The sequence below is a fragment of the Passer domesticus genome, chromosome 33 (assembly GCF_036417665.1).
Source record: "Passer domesticus isolate bPasDom1 chromosome 33, bPasDom1.hap1, whole genome shotgun sequence".
NCBI lineage: Eukaryota > Metazoa > Chordata > Aves > Passeriformes > Passeridae > Passer > Passer domesticus.
Window position 1 is genome coordinate 322,307 of NC_087506.1, and position 17,633 is coordinate 339,939.

The 17,633-nt window shown below is 58.9% G+C and overlaps 2 protein-coding genes across 2 annotated transcripts in view; one reads left to right on the forward strand and one right to left on the reverse strand.

The window, feature by feature from the left end:
• Positions 1-4,794, forward strand: part of LOC135288442 (histone acetyltransferase KAT8-like) — a 20,901-nt gene extending 16,107 nt beyond the window's left edge. The window contains exons 11-12 of the mRNA XM_064401834.1: positions 2,468-2,622; positions 3,942-4,794. Coding sequence (XP_064257904.1) covers positions 2,468-2,622; positions 3,942-4,006 — 220 coding nt within the window. The 3' untranslated portion in view covers positions 4,007-4,794. The remainder of the gene's footprint in view (positions 1-2,467; positions 2,623-3,941) is intronic.
• Positions 4,791-13,534, reverse strand: LOC135288443 (uncharacterized). Its single transcript, XM_064401835.1, has 7 exons — positions 13,396-13,534; positions 12,046-12,208; positions 11,140-11,325; positions 10,402-10,426; positions 9,953-10,214; positions 7,146-8,107; positions 4,791-6,342 (listed from the first exon to the last, which is right to left on the reverse strand). The coding sequence occupies exons 1-7, from the start codon at positions 13,496-13,498 to the stop codon at positions 5,977-5,979; spliced, it is 2,067 nt and encodes a 688-aa protein (XP_064257905.1). The 5' UTR covers positions 13,499-13,534; the 3' UTR covers positions 4,791-5,976.
• Positions 13,535-17,633: the final 4,099 nt, after the last annotated feature.

Here is a 17,633-nt window from a genome sequence, read left to right on the forward strand (position 1 = left end):
AAAATCCCCATAGAAATGAACGGAAACCAGTATAAACCAGTACAAACCAGTATAAACCAGTACAGACCAGTATGGATCTATTAAATCCCCTTGAACCAGCGTCAGGCAGTGTGGAGCAGTGCTGGTCAGTGGTCACTCAGGGTCACTCAGGGGTCACTCAGGGTCACTCAGTGGTCACTCCCACGGGTCAGTGGTCACTCAGTGGTCACTGCCATGGCTCAGTGGTCAGTGGTCACTCAGGGGTCATTTCCAGTGGTCAGGGGTCACTCAGTGGTCAGTGGTCACTCAGGGTCACTCCCAGTGGTCAGTGGTCACTCAGGGGTCACTCAGTGGTCAGTGGTCACTCAGTGGTCACTGCCATGGCTCAGTGGTCAGTGGTCACTCAGGGGTCATTTCCAGTGGTCAGGGGTCACTCAGGGGTCACTCCCAGTGGTCAGTGGTCACTCAGTGGTCACTCAGGGTCACTCAGTGGTCACTCAGGGTCACTCAGTGGTCACTCCCACGGGTCAGTGGTCACTCAGTGGTCACTGCCATGGCTCAGTGGTCAGTGGTCACTCAGGGGTCATTTCCAGTGGTCAGTGGTCACTCAGGGTCACTCCCACGGGTCAGTGGTCACTCAGTGGTCACTGCCATGGCTCAGTGGTCAGTGGTCACTCAGGGGTCATTTCCAGTGGTCAGGGGTCACTCAGGGGTCACTCCCAGTGGTCAGTGGTCACTCAGTGGTCACTCAGTGGTCACTCAGTGGTCACTCAGGGTCACTCAGTGGTCACTCCCACGGGTCAGTGGTCACTCAGTGGTCACTGCCATGGCTCAGTGGTCAGTGGTCACTCAGGGGTCATTTCCAGGGGTCAGGGGTCACTCAGTGGTCAGTGGTCACTCAGGGTCACTCCCAGTGGTCAGTGGTCACTCAGGGGTCACTCAGTGGTCAGTGGTCACTCAGGGGTCATTTCCAGTGGTCAGGGGTCACTCAGGGGTCACTCCCAGTGGTCAGTGGTCACTCAGTGGTCACTCAGGGTCACTCAGTGGTCACTCAGGGTCACTCAGTGGTCACTCCCACGGGTCAGTGGTCACTCAGTGGTCACTGCCATGGCTCAGTGGTCAGTGGTCACTCAGGGGTCATTTCCAGGGGTCAGGGGTCACTCAGTGGTCAGTGGTCACTCAGGGTCACTCCCAGTGGTCAGTGGTCACTCAGGGGTCACTCAGTGGTTAGTGGTCACTCAGGGGTCATTTCCAGTGGTCAGGGGTCACTCAGGGGTCACTCCCAGTGGTCAGTGGTCACTCAGTGGTCACTCAGGGTCACTCAGTGGTCACTCCCACGGGTCAGTGGTCACTCAGTGGTCACTGCCATGGCTCAGTGGTCAGTGGTCACACAGGGGTCATTTCCAGTGGTCAGGGGTCACTCAGTGGTCAGTGGTCACTCAGGGTCACTCCGTGGTCACTCCCGTGTCCGTGTGTCCAGCCAGATGACCAGCATCACGCAGACGGACATCATCAGCCCAGTGACCATGGCAGTGACCATGGGCAGGGCTCAGTGCCATGAGCTCGGTGCTCACTCCCAGTAGTCAGTGCTCACTGTGGTCACTGAGTGGTCACTCCCAGTGGTCAGTGGTCACTCAGTGGTCACTCCCGTGTCCGTGTGTCCAGCCAGATGACCAGCATCACGCAGACGGACATCATCAGCCCAGTGACCATGGCAGTGACCATGGCAGGGCTCGGTGCCATGAGCTCAGTGCTCACTCAGTGCTCACTGTGGTCACTCAGTGGTCACTCAGGGTCACTCAGTGGTCACTCCCGTGTCCGTGTGTCCAGCCAGATGACCAGCATCACGCAGACGGACATCATCAGCCCAGTGACCATGGCAGTGACCATGGCAGGGCTCGGTGCCATGAGCTCAGTGCTCACTCAGTGCTCACTGTGGTCACTCCCAGTGGTCACTCAGGGTCACTCAGTGGTCACTCTGTGTCCAGCCAGATGACCAGCATCACGCAGACAGACATCATCAGCCCAGTGACCATGGCAAGGCTCAGTGCCATGAGCTCAGTGCTCACTCCCATGGGTCAGTGCTCACTCCCAGCGGTCAGTGGTCACTCAGGGTCACTCAGTGGTCACTCTGTGTCCAGCCAGATGACCAGCATCACGCAGACGGACATCATCAGCCCAGTGACCATGGCAGGGCTCAGTGCCATGAGCTCAGTGCTCACTCCCACGGGTCAGTGCTCACTCCCACGGGTCAGTGGTCACTCAGGGTCACTCAGTGGTCACTCTGTGTCCAGCCAGATGCCCAGCATCACGCAGACGGACACCATCAGCCCAGTGACCATGGCAGTGACCATGGCAGTGACCATGGCCAGGGCTCAGTGCTCACTCCCACGGGTCAGTGCTCACTCCCACGGGTCAGTGGTCACTGTGGTCACTCGGTGGTCACTCAGTGGTCACTCAGTGGTCACTCCCGTGTCCGTGTGTCCAGCCAGATGACCAGCATCACGCAGACGGACATCATCAGCACGCTGCAGTCGCTGAACATGGTCAAGTACTGGAAGGGGCAGCACGTCATCTGCGTCACGCCCAAGCTGGTGGAGGAGCACCTCAAGAGCGCCCAGTACAAGAAGCCGCCCATCACCGGTCAGTAATTAGCGCCCGCGCTAATTGCCCGGCCTCAATTAGCTCCCTCATTAACGCCGGAGGGGCAACGGGTGCTGGAATTAATGATTGGTAGGGGAACCCCCCCCGCTGGTGGGAGTGGTTTGGTCCAGAAACCCCCCTAAGGCTCCCCCCAGTTAATGAATTTTAATTAATTAGAATTGATTAATTCCTGTTGATGATCACCACCTTAATGAGGTTCTCATAAAGAGCGTGCGCATTAATTAATATACATGAATTAGTAAATAAACCTTAATGGACAACCCCCCACCCATGAATGGTTCGGTCCAGAAAAATTCCCTAAGGCTCCTCAATTAGTGAGCTTAATTAATTGGAATTGATTAATTCCTGTTGATGATTGCCACCTTAATGAGTTTCTTAAAGGGCATGCTCATTAATTAATATACATTAATTAGTAAATAAACCAAACCCCCCATTCATGAATGGTTCAGTCCAGAAACCCCCCTAAGGCTCTCCCCAATTAATGACCTTAATTAATTAAAATTTATTCATTCCTGTTGATGATCACCACCTGAATGAGCTTAAGGAACATGCTCATTAATTAATATACATTAATTAGTAAATAACTTTAATGGACAACCCCCCCACCCATGAATGGTTCAGTCCAGAACCCCCCTAAGGCTCCCCCCAATTAATGAACCTAATTAATTAAAATTGATTGATTCCTGTTGATCACCACCTCAATGAGCTTCTCTCAAGGAACATGCTCATTAGTAAACGTACTTTAATTAATAAATATGCATAAATGGACCCCCCCCTCTCATTAATGGAATGCCCCTGAGGCTCCTCAATTAATGAACAGCGTTAATTAATTAATTTCCACATGAATGAGCTTATTTTAAGGAACACACTCATTAATTAACATGCCTTAATTAATAAACATGCCTCAATGGAAACCCCCACCATGATTAATATGATTAGCCCTCAATTAACTCCCCTAATTAACGCTGTTAATGACTGCCATCATTAATAATCCCCCTAATTAGCGCTGTTAATGACTCCCGCCGTGAATTACCCCCTCATTAACACTGCTGATGGCTCCCCCATTAATTACCCCCCTAATTAACGCTGTTAATGATCCCCCTAATTAATGCCCCCATTAATTACCCCCTAATTAACATTACTGTCTGCCCCCACTACCAACCCCTTTTAATCACCCCCATTAACCCCCCCTCATTAATCCCCCCCCTAATTAACTCCCCCCCGTTAATTACCCCCTGATTAACTCCCCTGGGTGGACGAGGGCGCTAATTAGCGCTAATTATCTCTGTTAATTGCAGTGGACTCCATCTGCCTGCGCTGGGCGCCCCCGAAGCACAAACAGGCCAAGGTGGCCAAGAAGTGAAATTCCAGTTTTGCCCAATTTTGGGGGAATTTCCCCCAATTTTTGGGGATTTTTTCCTCCACTTTTGGGTTTTTTCCCCAAATTTTGGGGGTTTTCCCTCAATTTTTGGGGTTTTTCCTCAAATTTTGGGGGAATTTCCCCCAAAGTTTTGGGATTTTTTCCTCCAGTTTTGGGATTTTTTTTCCTCCAGTTTTGGGTTTTTTCCCCAAATTTTTGGGGTTTTCCTCAAATTTTGGGGGAATTTCCCCCAATTTTGGGACATTTTTTCCTCCAATTTTGGGATATTTTTTTCCCCAGTTTTGGGTTTTCCCCAAATTTTTGGGTTTTTCCCTCAATTTTTGGGGATTTTTCTCAAATTTTGGGGATTTTCCCTCCCAATTTTGGGGTTTTTCCCCAAATTTTGGGGAATTTCCCTCCAGTTTTGGGGATTTTCCCTCCAGTTCTGGGTTTTCCCAAAATTTTTGGGTTTTTCCCTCAATTTTTGGGGTTTTTCCTCAAATTTTGGGGTTTACCCCTTAAATTTTGGGGGTTTTCTCCGAATTTTTGGGGTTTTCCCTCAATTTTTGGCGATTTCCCCCAATTTTTTGGGTTTTTCCCTCCAATTTTGGGGATTTTTTTCCTCCAGTTTTGTTTTTTCCCCCGAATTTTGGGGTTTTCCCCTCAGTTTTGGGGTTCCCCGCCCTCCCCCCCCGTTTTGGGGTCTCCCCATATTTTGGGGTCCCCGTTTCCCTCCCCCTCCCGGATTTTGGGGTCCCCCCACCCCAAATAAAGCAGGAAAAGGACGGGCAGGGGTCTCAGACTTTTTATTTTGGGGGATTTTGGGGGGTCCCAGAGTTTTGGGGGGGAATTTGGGGCTCCCCGGGCTCCATTTTGAGGTCTCACGAGTCCATTTTGGGGTCACACCCCAAATTTGGGGGTCCCAGGGTTTATTTTTGGGGTCTGACCCCCATTTTTGGGGTCCCAGGACTCATTTTTGGGTTCCCACACTCGTTTTTAGGGTCATTTTTGGGGTCTGACCCCCATTTTTGGGGTCCCAGGACTCATTTTTGGGGTCCCACACTCATTTTTAGGGTCATTTTTGGGGTCTGACCCCCATTTTTGGGGTCCCCCCTATTTTGGACCCCCCAAATCCGGCGTTTTAACCCCCAAACCCCAAAGCAGAACTCCTAAATCTTGGGGGTTTCACCCCAAAATCAGGATCAGCACCCCCAAATTTCAGAAGTTTCACCCCAAAACCCAACCCAAGAATCCCCAAATTCGGTGTTTTCACCCCAAAATCAGAACCAGGGCCCCCAAATTTGGGGATTTTTCACCCCCAAACCCAGAGCAGGGCCCCCAAACCCCACCCCAGGACCCCCAAATTTGGCATTTTCACCCCAAAATCAGAACCGGGACCCTCAAATTCAGTGTTTTCACCCCAAAATCAGGACTGGCACCCCCAAATCAGGGTTTTTCACCCCAAACCCCACGCCAGGACCCCCAAAACCCAGAGCAAGACCCCCAAATGTGGGATTTTCACCCCAAAATCAGGACCGGGACCCCCAAATCCGGTGTTTTCACCGCAAAGCCCAGAGCAGGACCCCCAAATTTGGGTGTTTTCACCCCTGACCCCAACCCAGGACCCCCAAATTTGGGTATTTTCACCCCCAAATCAGAACCGGGACCCCCAAATTTGGCATTTTCACCCCAAAACGAGAACAGGGACCCCCAAATCCGGGTTTTTCACCCCAAAACGAGAACAGGGACCCCCAAATGTGGGATTTTCACCCCAAAATCAGAACCGGGACCCCCAAATCGGGGTTTTTCACCCCAAAGTCCAGAGCAGGACCCCCAAATTTGGGTGTTTTCACCCCCAAATCAGGACTAGGACCCCCAAATCTGGGGGTTTTCACCCCAAAACGAGAACAGGGACCCCAAATCCGGGTTTTTCACCCCAAAACGAGAACAGGGACCCCCAAATCCGGGGTTTTTCAGCCCAATGCCCAGAGCAGCGCCCCCCCCAGCGCCCCCAGCAGCAGCCCCGTGTCCCCCCCCGGTGCCACCCCCGCCCCCGTGTCCCCCCCCGGGCCGGGGGGCAGCGGCCGGGGCCAGCCCGGGGGCAGGTCCCCGATGTCACAGGGCCCCCCGGGGGGCTCGGGGGTGGCCCTGGGGACGTCGGGGGGCGCGTGGCGCGGGGCCAGCTCGGGGACAAGGGACAGGATCCAGGGCAGGTGCGGGGACACCCCCGTGTAGACCCCCGGGCGCCCGGGGACCCCGCAGGCGTCCCCCCAACTCACCACCCCCGCCAGGTGCCAGGTGCCACCGAGCCGGCAGGCGAGGGGACCCCCGGAGTCGCCCTGGGGACAGAGGGACATCGGGGACATTGGGGACACTGAGGGGACACTGGGGACACTGAGGGGATTGGGGACACTGAGGGGATTGGGGACATTGGGGACACTGAGGGGATTGGGGACACTGAGGGGACACTGGGGACCCTGCCAGGTGCCACCGAGCCGGCAGGCGAGGGGACCCCTGGAGTCGCCCTGGGGACAGAGGGACATTGGGGACATTGGGGACACTGAGGGGATTGGGGACACTGAGGGGATTGGGGACATTGGGGACACGGGGACCGGCAGGCGAGGGGACCCCCGGAGTCGCCCTGGGGACAGAGGGACATTGGGGACATTGGGGACATTGGGGACACTGAGGGGATTTGGGACATTGGGGACACAGGGACCGGCAGGCGAGGGGACCCCCGGAGTCACCCTGGGGACAGAGGGACATTGGGGACATTGGGGACATTGGGGACACTGAGGGGATTTGGGACATTGGGGACACAGGGACCGGCAGGCGAGGGGACCCCCGGAGTCGCCCTGGGGACAGAGGGACATTGGGGACATTGGGGACATTGGGGACACTGAGGGGATTTGGGACATTGGGGACACAGGGACCGGCAGGCGAGGGGACCCCCGGAGTCGCCCTGGGGACAGAGGGACATCGGGGACATTGGGGACACTGAGGGGATTGGGGACACTGAGGGGATTGGGGACACTGAGGGGACATTGGGGACATTGGGGACCGGCAGGCGAGGGGACCCCCGGAGTCGCCCTGGGGACAGAGGGACATTGGGGACACTGAGGGGATTGGGGACACTGGGGACATTGAGGGGATTGGGGACATTGGGGACACTGAGGGGATTGGGGACATTGGGGACATTGAGGGGATTTGGGACATTGGGGACACTGAGGGGATTGGGGACATTGGGGACATTGAGGGGATTTGGGACATTGGGGACACTGAGGGGATTGGGGACATTGGGGACACTGAGGGGATTGGGGACATTGGGGACATTGAGGGGATTTGGGACATTGGGGACACTGAGGGGATTGGGGACATTGGGGACATTGAGGGGATTTGGGACATTGGGGACACTGAGGGGATTGGGGACATTGGGGACATTGAGGGGATTTGGGACATTGGGGACACTGAGGGGATTGGGGACATTGAGGGGATTTGGGACATTGGGGACATTGAGGGGATTGGGGACATTGGGGACACGGGGACCGGCAGGCGAGGGGACCCCCAGAGTCGCCCTGGGGACAGAGGGGACATTGAGGGGACATTGGGGACACTGAGGGGACATTAGGGACACGGTGAGGATGAAGGACATCCTGGGGGACACAGAGGTGACACAGAGGGACCTTGGGGACACGGCAGGGACACGGGGAGGTGACAGAGGGAGGTGACACTGGCACAGGAGTGGCACAGAGGGAGGTGACAGCGGCACGGGCGTGTCACAGGGGAGGTGACAGCGGTGACGGAGGTAGGTGACACTGGCACAGGAGTGGCACAGGGGAGGTGACAGCGGTGACAGGGGGAGGTGAGACTCGCACAGGGGTGTCACAGGGGAGGTGCCAGCCCCACAGGGGAGGTGCCAGCGGTGCCACCCACCTGGCAGGCGTCGCGCTGGCCCTGCGGCAGCCCGGCGCACAGCGTGTCCCCCGCGGGTGTCCCCAGCCCGTCGCCTGTCCCCGTCCCCAGCGCGTACAGGCAGTGGCAGTGGCGCTGGCTCAGCAGGGGCACCTCCAGCTGCTGCAGCGTGCGCGGGGGGTGGCAGCGGCACTGCGGGGACAGCGGCGTCACCGCGGGGTCCCCAGCCCTGCCCTGTGGCCACCCGAGTGTCCCCAGTGTCCCCAGCCCTGCCCTCGGCACTGCGGGGTCACCGTGCAGTCCCCAGCCCTGCCCTGTGGTCACCCCGGTGTCCCCAACCCTGCCCTGTGGTCAGCTGAGTGTCCCCAACCCTGCCCCGTGGTCACCCCGGTGTTCCCAACCCTGCCCTGGTCACTGCAGGGTCACCCTGGTGTCCCCTGCCTTGTTTTGGTCACCTGAGTGTCCCCAACTCTGCCCTGTGGTCACCTGAGTGTCCCCAGCCCTGCCCTGGTCACTGCGGGGTCACCACGGTGTCCCCAACCCAACCCTGCTGTCCCCATTCCCCCCAGTGCCACCCACCGGCCATCCGGACGTGTCCCCAGTGCTATACCCAGTGTCCCCAATGCTGTCCCCTGTGTCCCCAGTGCTGTCCCCAGTGTCCCCAGTCCCCCCAGTGCTGTCCCCAGTGCTGTCCCCAGTGTCCCCAGTGTCCCCAGTGCCACCCACCAGCAGTCCGGACGTGTCCCCAGTGTCCCCAGTCCCCCCAGTGCTGTCCCCAGTGCTGTCCCCAGTGTCCCCAGTCCCCCCAGTGTCCCCAGTGCCACCCACCAGCAGTCCGGACGTGTCCCCAGCCGGTGACGGTGCAGTTCAGCCCGGGGACAAAGGTGACCCCGGCGGTGGGGACATGTCCCCAGTGCTGTCCCCAGTGTCCCCAGTCCCCCCATTCCCCCCAGTGCCACCCACCGGCGGTGCGGACGTGTCCCCAGTGTCCCCAGTCCCACCAGTGCTGTCCCCAGTGTCCCCAGTCCCCCCATTCCCCCCAGTGCCACCCACTGGCGGTGCGGACGTGTCCCCAGTGCTGTCCCCAGTGTCCCCAGTGTCCCCAGTCCCACCAGTGCTGTCCCCAGTGTCCCCAGTGTCCCCAGTGTCCCCAGTGCCACCCACCGGCGGTGCGGACGTGTCCCCAGTGCTGTCCCCAGTGTCCCCAGTCCCACCAGTGCTGTCCCCAGTGTCCCCAGTCCCCCCATTCCCCCCAGTGCCACCCACCGGCGGTGCGGACGTGTCCCCAGTGCTGTCCCCAGTGTCCCCAGTCCCACCAGTGCTGTCCCCAGTGTCCCCAGTGCCACCCACCGGCGGTGCGGACGTGTCCCCAGTGTCCCCAGTCCCACCAGTGCTGTCCCCAGTGTCCCCAGTCCCCCCAGTGTCCCCAGTGCCACCCACCGGCGGTGCGCACGTGTCCCCAGTGCTGTCCCCAGTGTCCCCAGTCCCACCAGTGCTGTCCCCAGTGTCCCCAGTCCCCCCAGTGTCCCCAGTGCCACCCACCGGCGGTGCGCACGTGTCCCCAGTGCTGTCCCCAGTGTCCCCAGTGCCACCCACCGGCGGTGCGGACGTGTCCCCAGTGTCCCCAGTCCCACCAGCGCTGTCCCCAGTGTCCCCAGTGTCCCCAGTGCCACCCACCGGCGGTGCGGACGTGTCCCCAGTGCTGTCCCCAGTGTCCCCAGTCCCACCAGCGCTGTCCCCAGTGTCCCCAGTCCCCCCAGTGCCACCCACCGGCGGTGCGGACGTGTCCCCAGTGTCCCCAGTCCCACCAGCGCTGTCCCCAGTGTCCCCAGTGTCCCCAGTGCCACCCACCGGCGGTGCGGACGTGTCCCCAGTGCTGTCCCCAGTGTCCCCAGTCCCACCAGCGCTGTCCCCAGTCCCCCCAGTCCCCCCAGTGCCACCCACCGGCGGTGCGGACGTGTCCCCAGTGCTGTCCCCAGTGTCCCCAGTCCCACCAGCGCTGTCCCCAGTGTCCCCAGTCCCCCCAGTGCCACCCACCGGCGGTGCGGACGTGTCCCCAGCCGGTGACGGTGCAGTTCAGCCCGGGCACGAAGGTGACGCCGGCGGCGGGGACACAGACGGGCCGCACGAGGCGCGAGGGGCGGGCGGGGGGCTGCAGCCGGGCCAGCGCCAGGTCCCCCGCCACCGCCCCCGCCCCGCTGTCGCTGTCGCGATAGTCGCGATAGGCCGGGTGGCGCGCCACCGAGGCCACGCCCCGCACCTGGGCGTCGGGGGGGGGGGGACAGGAGCTGCAGCACCCCCAGCGTCACCCGGTACTCGGGGAGGGGGTTCTCCCTGGGGGGAATGGGGGGTCAGGAATTGGGGTCTGGACTTGGGGTTTGGGGGGGGTTTGGGGTCAGGAATTGGGGTTTGGGGTCAGGAATTGGGGTTTGGGGGGGGGTTGGGGAGGTTTGGGGGGACAGGAGCTGCAGCACCCCCAGCGTCACCCGGTACTCGGGGAGGGGGTTCTCCCTGGGGGGAATGGGGGGTCAGGAATTGGGGTCTGGGGGGGGTTTGGGGGGGATTTGAGGGGGTTTGGGGACATTTGGGGGGGATTTAGGGGGAGTTTGAGGGGATTTTGGGGGGTCCTGAAAGGGTCACCTGGCACTCGGGGAGGGAGTTCTCCCTGGGGGGAATGTGGGGTCAGGAATTGGGGTTTGGGGGGGATTTGGGGAGGTTTGGGGGGGGGGGGTGAGGGGGTTTGGGGGGATTTGAGGGGCTTTTGGGGGGATTTGAGGGGGTTTGAGGGGGATTTGGGGAGGTTTGACGAGGTTTTGGGGGGATTTTGGGAGGTTTGAGGGGGTTTTGGGGGGGGTTTGGGGGGTCCTGAAAGGGTCACCCGGTACTCGGGGAGGGGGTTCTCCCTGGGGGGAATGGGGGGTCAGGAATTGGGGTCAGGAATTGGGGTTTGGGGGGGATTTGAGGGGATTTGGGGGGGATTTGGGGGGATTTGAGGGGGCTTGGGGGGGACAGGAGCTGCAGCACCCCCAGCGTCACCCGGTACTCGGGGAGGGGGTTCTCCCTGGGGGGAATGGGGGGTCAGGAATTGGGGTCTGGGGGGTTTGGGGTCAGGAATTGGGGTTTGGGGGGGGGTTGAGGGGGTTTGGGGTCAGGAATTGGGGTTTGGGGGGATTTGAGGGGGTTTGGGGGGGTTTGAGGGCATTTGGGGAGGGATTCGGGGTCAGGAATTGGGGTTTGGGGGAGGTTTGGGGGGGATTTCGGGAGGTTTGGGGGGGATTTGAAGGGGTTTGGGGTCAGGAATTGGGATTCTGGGGACGTTTTGGGGGGATTTTGGGGGGGTTTGAGGAGGTTTTGGGGCAGTTTGGGGGGGTCCTGAGAAGGTCACCCGGTACTCGGGGAGGGGGTTCTCCCTAGGGGGAATTGGGGGTCAGGAACGGGAAATTCAGGGTTTGGGGAGGTTTGAGGGGATTTTGGAGAAGTTTTGGGGGATATTTTGGGGTAAACCCCAGGCTATTTTTGGCTCTGTTTCAGGGCAAACCCCAGGTATTTTTGGCTCTATTTCAGGGTAAATTTCGAGGATATTTCAGAGTATTTTTTGCTGTATTTCAGGGTAAAATTAGGGGATATTTCAGGGTATTTTTGTGTCTATTTCAGGCTAAACCCAGAGTATTTTTGTCTCTATTTCAGGGTGAATTTCGAGGATATTTCAAGGTATTTTTGGGGCTATTTCAGGGCAAATCCCGGGTATTTTTTGCTCTATTTCAGGGTGGTTTTGGCTCTATTTCAGGGTAGATTTTGGTCTATTTCAGGTTAAACCCCGAGTGTTTGTGCCTCTATTTCAGGCTAAACCCCGGGTATTTTTGGGGACATTTTTATGCATTCCCCGAGTATTTTTGGGGCTGTTTCAGGGCAAACCCCGGGTAATTTTGTCTCTATTTCAGGGTAAATTTCGGGGATATTTCAGGGTATTTTTGCCTCTATTTCAGGTTAAACCCCGGTTATTTTTGTCTCTATTTCAGGTTAACCCCCGGGTATTTTTGTCTCTATTTCAGGGTAAATCTCGGGGATATATCAGGGAATTTTTGGGGCTGTTTCGGGGTGAATGTGGGCTGTCTCGGGGCGTTACTCACGGCGGGAAGCAGTGCGCGGCCGTCAGCACCCAGGCGGGGGCGATCAGGGCTCCCCCGCACACGTGGCGGCCCCGGAAGGCCACGCTGACCGTCCAGGGCCACTGGCCCTCCTGCGCGCCCGAGCCGCCCACCACGCGCCGGTGCACCGGGGTCCCGCACGGCACTGCGGGGGTTAAACGGGTCTGGGCACAGGGAAACCCCCAGAGCCAGATCTGGCACGGCACCGCGGGGGTTAAACGGGTCTGGGCACAGGGGACGCCCCCAGAGCCAAACCTGGGGGTCCCGCACGGCACCGCGGGGGTTAAAGGGGTCTGGGCTCAGGGGACCCCCGGGACAGCCCCCAGACCCGCACCTGGCACGGCACCGCGGGGGTTAATAGGGCAGGGAACCCCCCAGAGCCAAACCTGGCACGGCACCGCGGGGGTTAAACGGGTCTGGGCTCAGGGAAACCCCCAGAGCCAGATCTGGGGGTCCCGCACGGCACCGCGGGGGTTAAACGGGTCTGGGCTCAGGGAACCCCCCCAGACCCAAATCTGGGGGTCCCGCACGGCACCGCGGGGGTTAAACGGGTCTGGGCTCAGGGAAACCCCCCAGACCCAGATCTGGGGGTCCCGCACGGCACCGCGGGGGTTAATAGGGCAGGGAACCCCCCAGAGCCAAGCCCGGCACGGCACCGCGGGGGTTAAACGGGTCTGGGGTCAGGGGACCCCCCCAGACCCGAACTTGGGGATCCCCCCCAGGGACCCCCCCCGAAAATGGGAACCTCAAAAATGGGACCCCTCCCAAAATATGAGACCCCCAAAAATGGGGAACCCCATAAAAGATGAAACCCCCCAAAATGGGGAACCCCCTCAAAAGATGGGACCCCCCCCCAAAAAAATTCCCCCTAAAAGGGGAAACCCCCTCAAAATATGAGACCCCCCAAAAAAAACTTCCCCCCAAAATGGGGAAACCCCTCAAAAGGTGGGACCCCCCCCAAAAAAAATTCCTCCCAAAATGGGGAACCCCTTCAAAATATGGGACCCCTCCCAAAATATGAGACCCCCAAAAATGGGGAAACCCTCTCAAAATATGAGAACCCCCCCCAAAAAATTCCCCCTAAAATGGGAAACCCCCTCAAAATATGGGACCCCCCCAAAATGAGGAACCCCCTCAAAAGATGGGACCCACCCCAAAAATTGGGAACCCCCTCAAAATGTGAGACCCTCCCCAAAATGGGGAACCCCCTCAAAATATGGGACCCCCTCAAATAATGAGACCCCCAAAAATGGGGCCCCCTCAAAACCGTAAGACCCCCAAAAACGGGACCCCTCCCTTATGGGACCCCAGGATTCAGGACCCCCCCCTCACCTGCGTCATCCTCGGCTGCCACACCCCAGTGACCTGTGAGGGACAAGGGGGTGATGACGTCAGAGACCTTTTTGGGGACACCCCATGAGGGTGATGACATCATAACCCCCCTCTTTGGGGACACCCTATGAGGGTCAGACCCCCCTTTAGGGACCCCCCCATGAGGGTGATGACCCCAGCCCCCATTTGGGGACACTCCCTGAGGGCCAGACCCCCATTTGGGGACCCCTATGAGGGTGATGACGTTATAACCCCCCCTCTTTGGGGACCCCCCTGAGGGTTAGGCCCCTATTTGGGGACCCCCCCTGAGGGTCAGACCCCCATTTAGGGACCCCCCCCATGAGGTTGATGACCCCAGCCCCCATCTGGGGACACTCCCTGAGGGCCAGACCCCCATTTGGGGACCCCTATGAGGGTGATGATGTCATAACCCCCCCATTCAGGGACCACCCCCTGAGGGTCAGACCCCCATTTAGGGACCCCCCTGGAGGATGATGACCCCTGCCCCCCTTTTTGGAACATCCCTGGAGGATCAGACCCCCCTTTGGGGACCCCCCGAGGGTCAGACCCCCCATTTATTGACCCCCACCATGAGGTTGATGACCCCAGCCCCCATTTGGGGACATCCCGGGAGGATCAGACCCCCCTCTTTGAGAACCCCCCTGAGGGTTAGGCCCCTATTTGGGGACCCCCCCTGAAGGTCAGACCCTGCTTTAGGGACCCCCCCATGAGGGAGGTGACCCCAGCCCCCCTTTGGGGACCCCCCTGAGGGTCAGACCCCCCATTTATTGACCCCCCCCCATGAGGTTGATGACCCCAGCCCCCATTTGGGGACACTCCCTGAGGGCCAGACCCCCATTTGGGGACCCCTATGAGGGTGATGACGTCATAACCCCCCTCTTTGGGGATCCCCCTGAGGGTCAGACCCCCCTTTAGGGACCCCTATGAGGTTGATGACCCCAGCCCCCCTTTGGGGACAACCCTGGAGGATCAGACCCCCTTTAGAGACCCCTCCTGAGGGTCAGACCCCCCTTTAGGGACCCCTATGAGGGCCAGACCCCCTTTTGGGGACCCCCCCATGCGGGAGGTGACCCCAGCCCCCCTCGGGGCCCCCCCAGTGACCCGGCCGGCCAGCAGGGACACCCCGACATCCGGGATGGCAGCGGGCATCCGGGGCGAGCCGGAAAAACCGGCCCCAGGAATGTGTCCTGTGGGGCCGGGGGGGCGTGACCCCCCCCTGCCCTGCCCCTGTCACCTGCCATGGCCACCCGTGTCCCCTCTGCCCCCCCCGTGTCCCCACAAAACCCTCACAGACCCCTCAGAACCGTGTCCCCAAAATCGTCCCTCTCAACTCCTCTCAGACCCTCCCCCGAAATTTTGTCCCTTCAGATCCTCTCAGTGCCCAAAATTTGTGTCACCTCAGAGCCCCCTCACATTCCAAAACCTTCTAAGAAGGGGCAAAACCCCCTTAAAATCACCCCAAAAGCCCCTCAAATCACCCCCAAAACCCCTCAAATCACCCCAAAACCCCCTCAAATCACCCCCAAAACCCCTCAAATCACCCCAAAACCCCCTCAAATCACCTCAAAACTCCCTCAGAACCTCTCAAACCCCCTCAAATCACCCCAAAACCCCCTCAAATCACCCCCAAAACCCCTCAAATCACCCCAAACCCCCTCAAATCACCCCAAATTCCCCTCACATCACCCCAAAACCCCCTCATATCACCCCAAATTCCCCTCAAATCCCCCCAGATTTCCCCAAATCCCCTCAAAACCCCCAAATCCCCTCACAGTCCTTTCCTGCCATGTCCCCTCAACCCCCCCCAAACCTCCTAAAAACACCCCAAAATCCCCTCAAACCCCTCCTAAATTACCTCACGCTCCTCTCAGACTCCCCCTCCCCAATTCTCCCTGCCCAAAAGACCCTCAGAAAACCTGAATTTCCCTCTGATTATTTTCCCGCCTTTCTTGTCCCCTCAGAATAACCCCAAATTCCCTCAGATTAACCCCAAATCTCCTCACGATCTTCTCCTGCCTCATCCCGACGCTCCCATCCCCTCACGTTGTTTTCCCCCCAAATTCCTTCCCCATTCCCCCCAAAGAACCTCTCAGAAAACCCCAAATTCCCTCAGAAAATCCCAAATCCCCTCGGATTCCCCTCAAATCTCCTCGTGGTCCCCCTCAAAATCCCCTCGAGTTTTTGCCCTGAATTCTCACCCGATCCCCCTCAAATCACCCCAAGATGCCTCCGAAATCCCCTCAGACCCCTCAAATCCCCTCAGACCCCCCAAATCCCCTCAGATCCCCCCCAAATCCCCTAAAATGCCACTAAAACTCCTCAGATCCCCCAGATTTTTCTCAGGATTACCCCCACATCCCCTCACGGCCCTTTCTTGCCATGTCCCCTCACAGTTCTCCCTCACTATTCCCCCCTAAAATCCCCCCAGGATTCCTGCCCAAAATCCCCTCCAAAAACCAAAAAAATCCCCTCACGATTCCCTCTCAAATTCCCCAAATCCCCTCAGACCCTCCATAACCCTCTCAGAAACCCCAAATCCCCTCACATTCCCGCCAGAATATCTTCACGATTTTCTGCCAAAAATCTCCTCATGATCCTCTCCCAAATCTCCTCTAATACCCCAAATCCCCTCAGACCCCCCAAATCCCCTCTGATACCCCAAATCCCCTCAGACTCTTCATCCCCTCACGATTCCCGCCAAAATCCTCTCCCGATTCCCCGTTTAAATCTCCTCACGATTTTCTCCAAAAACACCTCAAATCCCCACAGGACCGCTCCAAACCCGCTCAGGAACTCCCGAATCCCCTCAGATTCCCCCAAAATCCCTTCACACCTCCCAAATCCCCTCAGGACCCCCCTAAATCCCTTCCAACTCCCCCAAATCCCCTCAGACCCCCCCAATCTCCTCAGACTCTCCCGAATCCCCTCACGATTCCCGCCGAAATCCCCTCACGAGTCCCTGTTAAAATCCCCTCACGATTTCCTCCCCAAACCCCTCAGTACTCCCCTAAAACCCCCTCAAAACCCCTCAGGAACCCCCAAAACTCCTCAGACTCTCCCAAATCCCCTCAGACTCTCCTGAATCCCCTCACGATTCCCGCCGAAATCCCCTCACGAGTCCCTGTTAAAATCCCCTCAGGATTTCCTCCCCAAACCCCTCCGTACTCCTCCAAAACCCCTCAGGACGCCCCAAAACCCCTCAGGACCCCCCAAAACCCCTCAGACTGTCCCAGATGGCCTCTCACCGCGCGCCGGCAGCAGCAGCAGCAGCAGCGGCAGCAGCGGCAGCGCCGGCCCCGCTCCGGGCCCCGCTCTCGGCTCCCGCCGCCGCCTCCTCATCGCTCCCGGGCCGCTGTGGCCGCCGGCACCTTCCGGCCCCCCGTCCCCTCACCTGCAGGCGGCCACGCCCCGTGTACCTGTGCGGAATCCGCCGCCACACCCCTCAGCTGGCCGCCGACACGCCCCTGCCACCTGGACAGGCACTTCCTGCCCTCCCGCACCTGCACGGGGATCGGCCGCTCCTCTCACCTGAGCCGCAGGTCGGTTGGGGAGTCGCTGTTCCCGCACACCTGCGCAGGTATCCGCACACCTGTGCAGGTATCGGCGCCCCTGCCCCGTCCCTGCCACCTCTGAGGGCTCCTCATGGCCACGCCCCCACGGCGTCCCGCCGAGACCAAACCACGCCCTCAATGCCCATTTATGGTCAAGCCACGCCCCTGAACGAAAAAGGGCATCATAAACCACACCCCTAATGTCCGTTTATGGGCAAGCCACGCCTCTTACAGAAGATAGGAAATCATAGCCACACCCACCCACGGTCAAACCACGCCCTTTATGCTAATTAACCATTGTAATCCACACCATTTAGGCTATGGATGAGTGTAAACCACGCCCCATGTCCATTTACGGCAATTCCACGCCCCTTATGCTAATTAACGGAATTCTACACCCAAGTTTAAGGCACACCTCACACTCCATATATGGTCATACCCCGCCCATTATGCAGATTAACCCTCCTACACACGCCCCACCCTGCCCGCTTAAAGGGCCCTGTCCTAATTTGTGCGCCCCGCCCTTCATGACACCAGCGCTTAATGATCTCGTTAATGAGCTGGCTAATGAACCCCGCGGCCGGAAGTGCCTCATTAGGGCGTTAATGACCTCACAGCAGCGCCACGCCCCCCCGGCACCCCCCAGCCAATCAGAGTGGAGCCGAA

Bases quoted from the DNA above. Each gene is read 5' to 3' on its own strand.
- LOC135288443 (XM_064401835.1), bottom strand. From the start codon at position 13,498: ATGATGTCATCACCCTCATGGGGTGTCCCCAAAAAGGTCTCTGACGTC. The intron at 11,326-12,045 runs GTGAGTAACGCC...AATTCCCCCTAG, and splicing joins GCCGCGCACTGCTTCCCGCC to GGAGAACCCCCTCCCCGAGT. The intron at 8,108-9,952 runs GTGGGTGGCACT...CTGTCCCCGCAG, and splicing joins GGGACACGTCCGCACCGCCG to TGCCGCTGCCACCCCCCGCG.